Source organism: Colletotrichum aenigma, assembly GCF_013390185.1.
Source record: "Colletotrichum aenigma strain Cg56 chromosome Unknown KSG_Cg56_contig02, whole genome shotgun sequence".
Taxonomy (NCBI): domain Eukaryota; kingdom Fungi; phylum Ascomycota; class Sordariomycetes; order Glomerellales; family Glomerellaceae; genus Colletotrichum; species Colletotrichum aenigma.
The window spans coordinates 4,788,987-4,802,167 of NW_023500908.1; the positions used below are offsets into that span (position 1 = coordinate 4,788,987).

At 52.1% G+C, this 13,181-nt stretch overlaps 6 protein-coding genes across 6 annotated transcripts; 3 read left to right on the plus strand and 3 right to left on the minus strand.

Moving 5' to 3' along the window:
* Positions 1–64: 64 nt before the first annotated feature.
* GGC1 (Mitochondrial GTP/GDP carrier protein 1) lies at positions 65–1,370 on the plus strand (the record flags this gene model as incomplete). The annotated part of the gene is made up of 7 exons (XM_037318567.1): positions 65–128; positions 213–250; positions 311–352; positions 426–673; positions 739–916; positions 972–1,226; positions 1,287–1,370. The coding sequence occupies 7 exons, from the start codon at positions 65–67 to the stop codon at positions 1,368–1,370; spliced, it is 909 nt and encodes a 302-aa protein (XP_037183230.1).
* A 331-nt stretch (positions 1,371–1,701) lies between these two features.
* lacE (putative beta-galactosidase E) lies at positions 1,702–4,785 on the minus strand (the record flags this gene model as incomplete). The annotated part of the gene is made up of 5 exons (XM_037318568.1): positions 1,702–1,919; positions 1,986–3,756; positions 3,812–3,920; positions 3,978–4,107; positions 4,161–4,785. The coding sequence occupies 5 exons, from the start codon at positions 4,783–4,785 to the stop codon at positions 1,702–1,704; spliced, it is 2,853 nt and encodes a 950-aa protein (XP_037183231.1).
* Positions 4,786–5,709: 924 nt separating this feature from the next.
* vdh-0 (Vanillin dehydrogenase) lies at positions 5,710–7,026 on the minus strand (the record flags this gene model as incomplete). The annotated part of the gene is made up of 3 exons (XM_037318569.1): positions 5,710–6,297; positions 6,356–6,749; positions 6,833–7,026. 3 exons carry the CDS (start codon positions 7,024–7,026, stop codon positions 5,710–5,712), a joined length of 1,176 nt encoding a protein of 391 aa, XP_037183228.1.
* A 1,768-nt stretch (positions 7,027–8,794) lies between these two features.
* HNM1-5 (Choline transport protein) lies at positions 8,795–9,301 on the plus strand (the record flags this gene model as incomplete). Its single annotated transcript, XM_037318570.1, has 1 exon — positions 8,795–9,301. The coding sequence occupies one exon, from the start codon at positions 8,795–8,797 to the stop codon at positions 9,299–9,301; it is 507 nt and encodes a 168-aa protein (XP_037183229.1).
* An 813-nt stretch (positions 9,302–10,114) lies between these two features.
* On the minus strand, positions 10,115–10,579 carry CGCA056_v003314 (uncharacterized protein; the record flags this gene model as incomplete). The annotated part of the gene is made up of 1 exon (XM_037318571.1): positions 10,115–10,579. The coding sequence occupies one exon, from the start codon at positions 10,577–10,579 to the stop codon at positions 10,115–10,117; it is 465 nt and encodes a 154-aa protein (XP_037183226.1).
* Positions 10,580–11,510: 931 nt separating this feature from the next.
* pao (Pseudooxynicotine oxidase) lies at positions 11,511–13,125 on the plus strand (the record flags this gene model as incomplete). The annotated part of the gene is made up of 4 exons (XM_037318572.1): positions 11,511–11,788; positions 11,863–12,302; positions 12,360–12,486; positions 12,552–13,125. 4 exons carry the CDS (start codon positions 11,511–11,513, stop codon positions 13,123–13,125), a joined length of 1,419 nt encoding a protein of 472 aa, XP_037183227.1.
* Positions 13,126–13,181: the final 56 nt, after the last annotated feature.

A 13,181-nucleotide genomic window follows, 5' to 3' on the forward strand; every position in this document is an offset into this window, starting at 1 on the left:
GAACATCTCCAACTAAGGATATCTTAACTCTTTCGATAACCTTTTTTGTTTATATAAATTTAAGATGTCTCCCCCTATGGCCGGAGGAAAGGAGAAGGAGTCGAACACCGCGCGACTCCTGGGTTCCGGTACGGCACTTTTTTTTTGCCCTTTGCGCCCGTGTCTGCGACACAGGTGAAAGCTCGGCCGCGCTGACGAAACGATTCTCACAGGTTCCGCTGGTATTGCCGAATTGGCTGTCTTCCACCCCGTAAGTTTCTCTTCACCAAACAGAAATCATGATGGATGGGGAACTAACATGGAGCTCTAGGTCGACACCATCGCGAAGCGCTTGATGAGCAACCAGACCAAGGTACACCAGCACAACGAAGGATCCCCGAACTGGACGTTGAGGCCGCAAAGCTGACACAAGCATTCGTCTCAAGGTTTCTGGTATGGACCAGCTCAACGCCGTCATCTTCAAGGACAAGGCCTCTGCCCCGCTCGGTCGCAAGTTCGTGTCGCTTTTCCCCGGTCTGGGCTACGCCGCCGGCTACAAGGTTCTGCAAAGAATATACAAGTACGGCGGTCAGCCCGTCGCCAGGGACTTCCTGAACCAGCACTACGGAAAGGACTTTGAGAATGCCTTCGGCAAGAAGACTGGCAAGGCCATCATGCACTCCACCGCTGGCAGGTGAGTCGACAGATACCCCACCATTGCGCAATTGAAGTTTGGCGACTGACGGCCGACGGCAACAGTTTGATCGGAATTGGAGAGATCGTCCTCCTTCCCTTGGACGTCCTGAAGATCAAGAGACAGACCAACCCCGAGGCCTTCCGCGGCCGTGGTGTCCTCAAGATCGTCGCCGACGAGGGCTTCGGCCTGTACAGAGGATGGGGCTGGACTGCCGCCCGTAACGCTCCTGGCTCCTTCGCGGTATGTACAACACAAACCTAGCATGATCAAGGCACATGGCTAATCGCAACAACAGCTGTTCGGTGGTTCCGCCTTCACCAAGGAGTACATGTTCGGCCTGAGCGACTACAACAAGGCCTCGTGGTTCCAGAACTTCATCGCCTCCATCGCCGGTGCCTCCGCATCTCTCCTCGTCTCCGCTCCCCTCGATGTCATCAAGACCCGTATCCAGAACCGCAACTTCGAGAACCCCGAGACCGGCTTCAGGATCATCTCTAACATGATGAAGAACGAGGGTGCTACCGCCTTCTTCAAGGGATTGGTCCCCAAGGTAAACAGAAACTCCGTTCATGCCTGACGTGGTGCATCTGCTAATAGCTTGCCTCTCTAGCTCCTCATGACTGGTCCCAAGCTGGTCTTCTCCTTCTGGCTGGCGCAGACCCTTATCCCTGCTTTCGACAACATGCTTAAATAAATAACACTAAACTACATACAAAGAGCCTTGACGAGGCACGGCGTTTGATGGATAGACGAGGAGTCTGGGGTTGAGCCTGAAAAAAACGGTCGGTTGCAACGGTCGGTTGCGGCAAAGACTTCAACGACAAAAGGGTTATAGACGAGAAGACAAGAGAACTGCGTCAGCGACCGCCCAAAAGAAGGTGGATTCGCGGCCAGATAATGTACAACAATTAGGATCCGATCTCATGAAGAAAAATCACCTCTGTTTTAATAAATTCAAGAATCAAAGTAACGACGTCCATTGTCCCGGGAATTGTTTTTGAAGCCCTCGCGCCAGGACCTGGTCATCAATAAGCCCCAGGTCTCGTCTCCCAGCCTGGCTGTTTCGTCTGGCCCGGCTTCCGATAGCCCGACTGAATGACATGGTCCGCTGAAATTTGGAGGCCCTGAAGGCGAGCTCCCGTCGCTTCGAATGCCCACAAGGTGATTGCAACCGTGTTCACGCCATTGTAGTTCAATATCCCCTCAGGAACGGGAAACCGGGTCTGCGGGCCGAGATGGTTGACTACACAGCAAGTTAGTTATCCCAGATTCCCACAAGATGCGGAGGTTGTAAAATCCATGATCTTACCGTATTCACCAAATTGATACCCGTTCACAAACAGCTGCGCTCGGAAGATCGCCGGCTTCCCCTCGTTCGTCACGTTCTCGAACACAAAGCTAAGCGGAATATCGTACCCAGCCGGCATATCCAAGTCAAATGTCGTCGTATAGAATTGAATGCCCGCGCTCGTGATACCCTCCAAGGGGGACGCAACCGTCCAGTTCGACGACGGTGCGCCGGGGAGATGGTACCCCTGCCGCTCAGCATACATCGCTCCCTCATTCAGGGGCCCTCGCGTCTTGTCAACATACCCCTCGCCTCCAAAGTTTCCGGTCAACTTCCATTTGATGTCAGACTGCTGGTGTCCGGCGAGAGAGTAGTCGAGGATCCCGCGAGGCGTTTTCATCGCCTCAGAGTGAACGTAGAAGTTCATCGGCATACCCATGTGATCAATCACCACAGTCAAGATGTGATCGCTTCTTGCATCGAGGGGTTGAAGTTGGAATGCTTGGGTAAAGTTGGATACGTGAGGGTCCCCTTTGAACGAGCCGAGAAAGGTGCTGTCGAGCCAGACCGAATGTCCATATGCTTGCCCGCCGGAGGTGGTGATGTTGAAGAGGGACTCGGCGCCGGAAGCGGTGAAGTGACCGCGGTATATGAGGGAGCCGCCGTGGTAGCCGTAGTCACTGCAGTAGAGAGACGTTGGGGTTGTGAGATTTCGTGGGTTGTTGGACTCGGTCAGGGATGCTGGTGTCCAGGCGGAATCATCATAGTCGGGTTGGATCTCAGGGAGAGAGTTGATGGAATGCCATTTCAGGGACTGAAGGTCCGGGAGTGCAAGGTCTGGTGTGTGGAAGGAGATGTCGGCCTCAATGCGTCCACCAGTTCGTCGAAGAGGCTCAATGGTCCGGCCGTTGAAGGTAAGACAGGCGTTCTCCGGGACGTCGCCGAGGACCTCCAGCGTCGTGGTCTCGTTAAGGTCTCCAGTCAGATGCAGAGTGTTGTTGGAGAACGTTGCGTTGCGCACGAGATATGGTCCTCTGAAGATGACAGAAGCTTCACCCTCTCTTGGCGAGACGAACCCCGTCGCCGGGTCGGGGAGATCAACAACCCAATGCTTATAAGCGTCGTTTCTCCAAAGAAGATGAACCTCCAGACCCTCAAAGTATACAACTTGCCGAGATTCCTGGACTTTCCAGTGAACAATACGCAGTCGGTCAATCTCGCAGCTTGTCACATTGACCCCGTCCTCGAAGGTCGGCTCACCCAACGACGACGGTACGGCAAACTCATGTTCTTCGCCGTCTCCGCCGTATAGAATCAGCAGTCTCCTGTCTTGATACTTCTTCCACGTAAAGATTTCACCAGAAGAGTACACCAGATTGACACCGCCGACGTCGTAATCCGTGACGTGGATCTTTGAGTCGCGCCCGTGGAGGGACAGCTCACCGCCCAGCATTGGAATCGTCACATTACCGTAAGTCGTGGGCACAGTGAGCGTGTAACCCGTCCTCTCGAATGTGTCGTACTGAACATGACGGAGCACATAGAATCGCGTGTCGTTGCTTGACACTGGGACGACTTGTAATTCAGGTGTGCTGACAAATTCCGTCGTCGTAGCGTTTTCGGGTACGGAAGTCAAGTAGGCCTTGGATACATGCAGCCAGTGTGCCTGAAGCTTCGCTTCGCTGTACTTTTCGCGATCAATGCCGCGGTTCTCGCGGATAGAGGCGCCATGGTCATAGGAGGTGTATCCCTCTGGGTGGCCCATATTGCCCCAATTTGTACCGCCGAATGTCTATTTGGTCTGTCAGATCCATTTTGAAGGTAATGGACTAAGGTTAATTTCTTACCATGTAGAGGTTGAGGATCTTTATGGATCGACCAATGAGGTCTTTGAGGAAGACACGGGCGAATTCTTGGTTGATCTGCGCTGCACAATTGTCGAGCCCAACGCCACCCCTGTGTCTTTTTAGCAGTGCTACCGATTGTAAAATGGCAGCGATGAGTTGGACCTACCAAGGGTCGGGTGCGCCGCCTTGGTACTCCAATATCGAGTACGGGGTACTCGGGCTTTGTTGGAGATGGTTGTGGTAGGTATATGTAAGACTCAATGGGGTTAGAGATGTCCAGTTCGCTGGGTCACCACCTGGGAAGTAAGTCAGCTTTGTAGTCTAGTATCTCGCACATTGGCAGACTCACATCCGCCGTAAAGGGGGTATGTGTCGTGAGCATAGATATCCAATTCCCCCTCGCCAGATCCGGGTGCCCAGTTTCCCAAAGGGAAGGCGTCGTTACTGATCAGGGGTAGTTCAATACCATTCTCCCGGAACTGCTTCTTCATCAATTCCATGTATTTTGGGTCGAGAACTTTGTTTGACTCTGCGATGTTCGGTATGTTTGCCAAGCTGTACTCGTTCTCGGGCTGGACCAATATGACAGGGCCCCCTTTCGTGATCTGAGCTGCAGAAATGACTTCCAAAACCTTGGAAACATAGGTAGAAGTAGCGTTAAGATAGTCAGGCGCCATGGATCTCAACTCGCTCTTGTTTCGTTGGAGCCAGCCAGGGAATCCGCCGCCAGACAGTTCCGAGTTGACATATGGCCCGGGCCTAGCAATGAGATAGAGCCCTGCTTCGACGGCGGCGTCTATGAAGGGCTGGAGGTCAAAGATTCCATCCATGCGAACCTCTCCAGGATGACCTTCGACCAGGGCCCAGTTGACATAGAAGGAAACTCCATTGTAACCCAGAGCTTTGATTTTTTGGAAGACGTCGAGCCATAGGCCTGGAGAGGGGAGGCGCCAAGGATGGAACTCCCCAGACATGATGATAATTCTTTCGCCATTGATGAATAGGGAGTGGTTGTCCCACATCACTACATCTTGACTTGGGGCCGTGGTGTTTGCTCGGGTGATCAAGGCTTGGGCCCAGGGGAGCAGCAAGAGAGCAAGCCAGCTGAAGAGATGAGGCCTCATTTCAACGATATCACGGCGAAATATTGCCGATGAGGAGATAGGTGAAGAGGCTTTTGTTCCAAGAAATCATTTTTGTGGGATTGCAGATGGCGAACACTTATACTTGGGAGGTTTTACTGAGTCTTTCCCTCGCATGATGCAATTTTTCTCTTCTCTCCATGTTCAAGACGGCCATTCTTGACCGTGGATCGAAAAGCCAGGAAGAATATCCGCGTACAGCTAGCTGCTTTCATTGACCACAGCTCAAGGTTACATTCATCATGCCGTACGATGAGAAGAGCTGGCTCCGCCTTGGTGCGCTTCTCAGAGGTCGACTGCGGTTTGTGTCTCGTCATAGTCTGCTCCGAGAAGCAATGATGCCTCGCTCAGCCACCAAACCGGTTCGCTTTCGCATTCACAGTTGCTCGACATTTGATTATGGTGTAAATCTGGAGATGAAAATGCGGGGTAAAAGTGATTGACACGGGAACTTACGAGTATATGTCGGCATTTGAAGCCATACGCGTATTCGGATACATGCTGCTTATTGACCCATGGATGGGGTTGGCAAGCCATACAGAAGTCATTCTTTTCGGTGCAAGCTTGAACGAACTCTGCCCTTGTACGCGGGCAACTTATTGCCTCATAGACACGGAAAGCGGTAAAAGCCTACAGACGTATACTTCGCGCCAAAGCCTTATACAATATACGCAGAGACCAGTTCTGCTTTGTCTTGACTCCAAACGCTAATTAGCGGTAAGAGGATGTCTTTCATGATAGACCGCGTGAGACTGATCACTCCATCCAAGTGATAGTCTTGTAGTACATAAACTCATCCAGCCCTTGATATCCATTGAAGCGACCAAAGCCACTCTGCTTGACTCCGCCATGAGGTAACGAATACTCATCATGAACGGTCATTGAGTTTATGTGAACCGCACCAGACTCTAGGGACTCTCCAATGCGAAATGCAGTTCCAAGGTCTCTGGTGAAGACGGACGCACTGAGGCCGTAGTTTGTGTCGTTGGCAAGACTCACTGCCTCGTCTTCGGACTTGAAGGTAAAAAAAGACACACTAGGACCGAATGATTCCGTCTGATATAATGTCATTTTCTTGTTTAGATCTTTCAGCAACATCGGCGCCATTCGAGTTTCGGGCAGTCCGCCGAGCTGCTCTTTCGGCGTCATGGAGGTTGCCCCCTTCGACATTGCATCCGCAACAAGATCCCGATTTCGACGCGCCGACGCCGCTGTGACGAGCACAGGAGTCGAGTCTTTAGATCCGAAATGATCTCTGGTCGTAACAACGAGCGCCTTAAGGAAGTCGTCCGCTATGGACTCGTGAACAATGATACGCTCAGTTGACATGCAAATTTGACCCGCCTAAGTTCCCACCTCTTAGTGACCAATTCCCGATTTACGTGAGATATTGAGTACTCACATTCATAAAGGCACCTTTTGCGCAATGTAGCGCAGCGTTGTCAAGGTCTGCGTCTGGCAACACGATGGCACTCGCTTTGCCTCCGAGCTCCATTAAGACAGGCTTGAGATGTCTGCCAGCCATCTCCGCAATGATGCTCCCAACTTGACTACTTCCTGTGAAGTTGACTTTTTTGACATCCGGATGACTGACTAGCTCGTCAATGATAGCTGGCGCATCCGAGGGTGCGTGAAAGATGAGATTCAAGCAGCCCTCAGGAAGACCAGCCTCGCGAAAGACGTCGGCAATAGCCCAGTAACATCTAGGCGACAGTTCTGCTCCCTTCAAAATGGCTGTATTTCCTGTTGCCAAGGCAAAAAGAACGGATCTCAACCCCAGATGATATGGAGCGTTCCTAGAGACCGTCAAGTCAGCAGGGGATGGAGTCATCGAACAGAATCAACTTGCCATGGAGCGATTCCGACATTAACGCCATACGGCCTTTTGCATACCATGGCTTTCATTCCTTGGAGGTTAGATTCTGGTAGAACGCCTGAGACTGCTCCCGAAATTCTTCCGGCTGTGTCCTTGAATCCTTCGATGGCCAGGCCTAGAATGAAATCCTGATAATCTTGCCCAGCACCAATCTCATGATGCATGTAATCTCCCAGCTCATTTCTCCTACTATCCATGATGTTCGCAGCATTGAGAAAAATATCTCGACGGTGTGATGCCTTAGTTTGAGACCAGCAAGGAAACGCATGCTGAGCACTTCGAATTGCGTCTCTGACATGTTGTTTCGTAGCACAAGTGTACGACCAGATCTTTGTCCCAGTTGAGGGGCTTGTCACATCAAATCGAGTTTGGGTTTCGATGTCCCTGCCGTCGATGATCAACGGAACATTTGTGTTTGTTGCGAAACATCGCCGACCTTCGCTTGCCAGAACTCTGCGGCTGGAGGGACTTGTCCGTGAAATTCTTCTGAGGCGTAGCATGATTGTGTGTGATCTGATGGCTCAACATACCTGGAGTAGCCGGGTCATCAGAAGAAGTATACACCCTCTATTTACTAAAGCAGCAGCATCATCAGATAATCCGACCAACGGAACTGCATTTGCATCGATTGGAAACTCATGCATGGGGTAGGATGCAGATGGCCCCACCTTCCGAGGGTCTTTCCGATGATATCAGGTTCATTCCGCTGCCGTGAATTGCATGTACACAATATGTAGCTTTTCAATCGCGTGTTATTTCCATTCTAAGATAATACAACCAGCTGCCAATTCCCGATCGTCGTTCCTCCTATCCTGCTGCGATAAGAAGGTCCAGGCATCACTGCTAATAGCTTGGCAGGAGAGAAAGGCATCGATGCAGCAGAGCTCAGGAGGAACGTTATCTGAGTCTTACTTTGCACCGAACTGAGGTTAATCTGATCAGGAAAGGAACTTATGTCTGTGACTATTTACAGGAAAAGCAGGGATAAGACACAACACGAGTGTTGTGGTCAATCGCCCTTTGAAGACACACATATTTAAAGCTTGGATAGATTCCTGAGCTTTAGCAAGTCCCTGTCTCCGCGAAATACTCTTTGGGCGCAGCCAGTTCTTGTTGCTGTGGTTTTCAGTCCATATGAAGACAGATAAACGACATGATGGGGACAGTCTCGTCCGGGCAACCTCGCCCAGGGTACCAGAAAAGGCTACCAATATTGATGACGAACGTCTAGATCAGCTGGGGTTCGAAAGCCAACTGGACCGCTTGTTTTCCCTCCCTTCGCTGATAGCTCTTTGTTTGTGCTTGATGGGCACTTGGGAGGGATGTTCCAGTGTCATCGCTCAGGCGTTGACATGTGGAGGGGCGCCATGCCTTCTGTACAACTAGTATGCCGTCCATTCTATCACGCTGTCTAAGCTTACGCTGATTTCGCTTCTAGCATCTTCACCTTTCTATGTAATATCGCGATTGGGTTATCTCTCGGTGAAATCGCGTCCATCTATCCTACCGCCGGCGGTGAGTTCCCAATTACAAATGAACAATCGCGGAAGCAATATCCCCTGACCTTCACCGCAGGACAGTACCACTGGGTCACTGCATTATATCCGGTGCGAGGGAGAAAGTTCATAGCCTGGATGACCGGCTGGATCACCATCGGAGGACAGATCGTTCTAACAGCGTCCATTGCCTTTGCCTGCGGGCTAATGACCCAGGCACTCATCACCATGAACTCCCAAAGTTACAGATCTACCCGATGGCAGGCTCTTCTACTATACTGGGTATTTCTGTTCTACGGAACGGTTATGAATCTGTGGGGCAGCAAGCTTCTGCCTACTGCCAACCTCATCTCAGGCAAGTCGGCGGCTCCATGACTATTGAGACATTCAACGCTCTGACGTTTGGCTCTATGAAACAGGCGTACTGCATGTTGTGGGCTTTGTGGCCATACTTGTCGTCCTGTCAGTCATGTCCGAAAAGAACAGCGCTTCCTTCGTCTTCACCGAGGTCTACAACGAAACCGGCTGGTCGAGCGACGGCGTTGCCTGGCTCGTCGGCTTGATCAGCACGGTGTACCCATTCCTCGGGTACGACGCTGCTTCCCACCTTGCAGAGGAACTGCCCGACGCTGCCCGGAACGTGCCCCTTGCGATAATTGGAAGCATCGTACTCAATGGGCTCATGGGGCTTGCGTATGCCATCATACTGCTTTTCTCCACGAGCAAACTGGAGGGTGTTCTCGCCACACCTCTTGGTTTTCCGGTGATGCAGATTTACCTTGATGCAACTCAGTCCGCGGCAGGCGCGACGACGATGTCGCTACTGCTCATTGTTCTAGCCGGAGCCGCTTGCTGCGCTGCGTTGACATCAACATCGAGAACATTATGGGCTTTCGCTCGCGATGAGGCCGTGCCTTACTCGAAATTCATCGGACGAGTGGAACAGCGGAGCCAGATTCCAGCAAATGCGATCTAAGTTATATTGGTATTGCAAATGCTCATTGGCTTCATCTACTTGGGCAACACTACCGCCTTCAATGCCGTGCTTTCCATGGCAATCATCGGTACATACACATCATATGCTCTCCCCATCGTCGGAATGCTTCTCAATGGCCGCAGGAAGTTGAGCGTTTCCGAGTACGGGCCTTTCAGATTGCGCGGCTGTGTTGGGCCCATTCTCAACGTGATTGCCATTGCGTTCATGGTGCTATCAATTGCTTTCAGCGCGTTCCCTAGCCAAATACCTGTCAGCTGGGAAACGATGAACTACTCAACTGGGGTCATGGTCGGGTGGTCAGTCTTCGGGGTATTGTACTACACGTTGAAGGGAAGAAAATAGTTCCGGCTCCCGATGATCTTGACACCTTTGAATGGCCAGTTTCCAGGACATAGTGATAGAGTATAGGTAGAACTAAACATTGTAAGAGACTTCGTTCTTCGCACAGACAAAACCAACCAACACTATCCAGGTAATGAGGGATTACAAGGAAAAGCAGCGGCTACCACCAGGGCAGCTCGTAGAAGATATATGCTTAAAATTTTATATGCCACATCCGTATCGGATGTGTTTCACTTCTTTTCTTCGGAGCTACACTGCTCAAAGGACATCATACTACATTTCAAATGCAGTGCCGTGCCCTACATCATCCGAATTCATCGCCTAAGAGTTTCTTTCCCATCTAGTCATGCGGAGGCTTGAAAGATACTAAGGACTCACGAAATGCTTCAGTTCTCCGCCGCTAATTCAATCATTTAATAACTAGCGGTACTCATTTTCTGCGAAGTCAAACTACAGCCTTTGGCTTGGACCAAACCCTCGACCTCCCACGGCATAGAAAGTCATTTCCACCTTCGCCCCTCCATATAACGCTGGAACGGTGACACCGGTTTCCACCGGCGCGTGGGAGCCCATATACTTCCTCTTCATCTCTCTCCATATCCGAACCAGTTCGTCATCAATCTGAAGGGCGTAGAGCATGATCTGGTACACGGACATTGGGCCGTTGTCGACTCCAGCGGCTCGCAGCGTCTTTTGAGCGTTGAGGAGTGTCATTTCAATCTGCTCATCAAGGCGGGGCGAGATTGAGAGATCCTCGCGGAAACCACACTGGCCGGATGTGATCACAATCGACCCGTTGGCGGGCAGACAGACCGCCTGGGAGATTCCCAGCTCGGCCCCGACGGTGGAGAGTGCTCCCGGCGGACTTGAGAATTGTACCGCCGCGGCGTTGAGAGGTGGTACGCGATCGGGCATTTCGATGTTTGTTTGATGATGCTTGTAACTTCTCACAGTAGCTTTAGGTGGCTAGAGGGACAATATAGAGAAGGCGAAGGTTGGTAACAATTGCGAGACAGGAACATTTGCCATGTGATTAAACGGCATCTCTACTTCCTTCCTGTGTTCTTTTGTCGACAAACAATAGTAGTTTAAACTTGACTAAGCGATATTCGTGACTGAGAGCTTATTGACAAGAGGAGGAATACTACCGGGTGCTGCTGTTACCCTAGTCTTCGACGAGGAGGACATGGGAGGTGCCTTATCGCCGGCATCGAGGAGTGAAGTGAATAACTTCCTGATACGGTAGTTTTTCACGTACGAGAGTGTCCGGCTTCCGGTCGAGTTCCGGTTGAGATTCCGTCTCCGAAAGGATCTCGTCCAGTCGGGTGTTTCTTACTTGAATAGACCGTTTCCGCATAATTTTCCGCAGCCCAGCCAAATCCACATCGCTATTTCCTTATCACCACGAATACTCTTCCTTACCTTGCAAATCTGCTAACGTTCTTTGATTAGTCCATAATCCTAAAATGTACAAATGGTGGATCGGCGCTTTCGAGCCTCGTCGGCAATGAGTTCAAGGTGAGAGGCATTCCGTCGAGTTTCGGAACGCCGCCTGCCATGCCGCTCTACTTTCCAGGGAACGAGTCTGAGTTGAGAACGAGTCACCAGCTTCCGGTGGGTTAAGAGGAAGACACCAGGTGCCGGCAACATTTTCCAAGATGGGCAGCTACTTCTCACAACATGCCTAGAAGAACGGGCTGGCGAGCTGTCGGTTGACGGCGTTGTACACCATCTACGTTTAAATACGTTGTCAACCAAATTGCTTTCGCTGCCATAAATCGTGTCTATTTCACACATTTTCCATGTAAACTGTACCCGATATAACTACATGATGTCGTTTCCCGCTATGTCACGGTCCAAGGAGGGTTATCTTTGGACTCCTGAGGGCACAACTGAAGGACTACCAACAGCAGCCGTGCTGCCGGGTTCTCGTCACATCAAGCAATCTTATGACGTCGTCGTCATTGGCGGAGGCTTTGCGGGCCTCGTCGCAGCCCGTGATCTGACGAAGCAACCAGGAGTAAACGTGTTGCTACTTGAGGGGCGCGACAGGATCGGCGGGCGAACCTGGACCGCATCCGTCCTCGGCGAGGAGTTTGAGATGGGCGGAACCTGGGTGCACTGGTACGTGACTAGCATCGGCATACCCCCTTTTTCTTTTGCGGATTTATGGAAGCGGAGCGACTGAGGCAGTTTAGGTGCCAACCGCACGTCTACAACGAACTCCATCGGTACGGACTTCATCGAAACCTCAAGGCTTCCGCGGGGGCTTGCTCCGACGCGAAGGCATTCTTCAAGCCTCGAAATGGTACGGTCAAGCAATTGACGTCTGAGATGAACTGGGCCACGGCCGAGAGGGTGGCTGCCCTCTTCTTCGGTGTTGACGGCAACACGAGCCAAAGCCTGATGCCCTTCCCACACGAGCCCTTCCAGGAGCCCGCGCCTTGGAAGCAATACGATGGTTTGACCGTGCAGGACCGGCTCGACCGGCTCGACATTACGGACCTGGAGAGGAACTATTTCAGTTCGCTCGTGAACTTGTTCGGGTGCAACTATGCAGCTGATACCTCCTTCACGGAGGTCCTCCGGTGGTACGCTCTAGGGGGGCATTCGATGGCGGGAGCGTACGACCTCAGCGGTCTCTTCAAGCTCGGCAACGGGGGCATGACGTCTTTTGCTTAAGCAATCCGGGGAGAGTTCACGGGGGATCTCTTGTTTGGGCAAGTCGTCACCGCGATCGAGCAGACAAGCTCGGCCGTGCGAATCACTACCGCAGAGGGCTGGGTATTTAGCGCCGGCTTCGTCGTCTCGACGATTCCTCTGTAAGTGGGCAGCAGCGGGCCATCGCCTCAATCTTCTTCAGGCTGAACTAACCACTTCTCGCAAGCAACTGTCTGAGCCGAGTCGCGTTTGACCCTCCCCTGAGCCCTCTGCGGCGCAAGGCCGTAGACTACGGCCACCAGAACAAGGGAGCCAAGGTCCACTTCCGGCTCGCCAAGATCGAGCCCGGCTGGTTCGCCACAACCGCGCCCGACGGATCGACCCCTTACCTGCTGGCGTTTTCCGACCACAACGGCACGAAGAGCACGGGGGCAGACGGGACCTACTGCCTGGCCGCGCTCCGGAGCGGAGTGTACCCCAACCTCCAGGACCACGCGAGGGTGATGGAAGAGTTCAAGCGCACGGTGAAGCCGGATGTGGAGATCACGGCGTATATCAGTCACGACTGGTCGAACGACCCCATGGCTGGTGGCCAGTGGAGCTGTTGGAAGGGGGATGCGATGAGCAGATATCTGCGAGAGCTTCAGAAGCCGCATGGGAGAGTCTTCTTTGCTAGTTCAGACAGCGCAGATGGTTGGAGGGGGTTTATTGATGGTGCTGTTGAGCAGGGAAAGAACGCGACGCGCCAGGTTGCCGAGTGTCTCGGTGATGGTCGTCGACAACTCCATGCGAACCTGTAACGACATACACCAAGGGGCAAAAAGTAAACAGAAAGACATTTTTGTAAGTATTACGA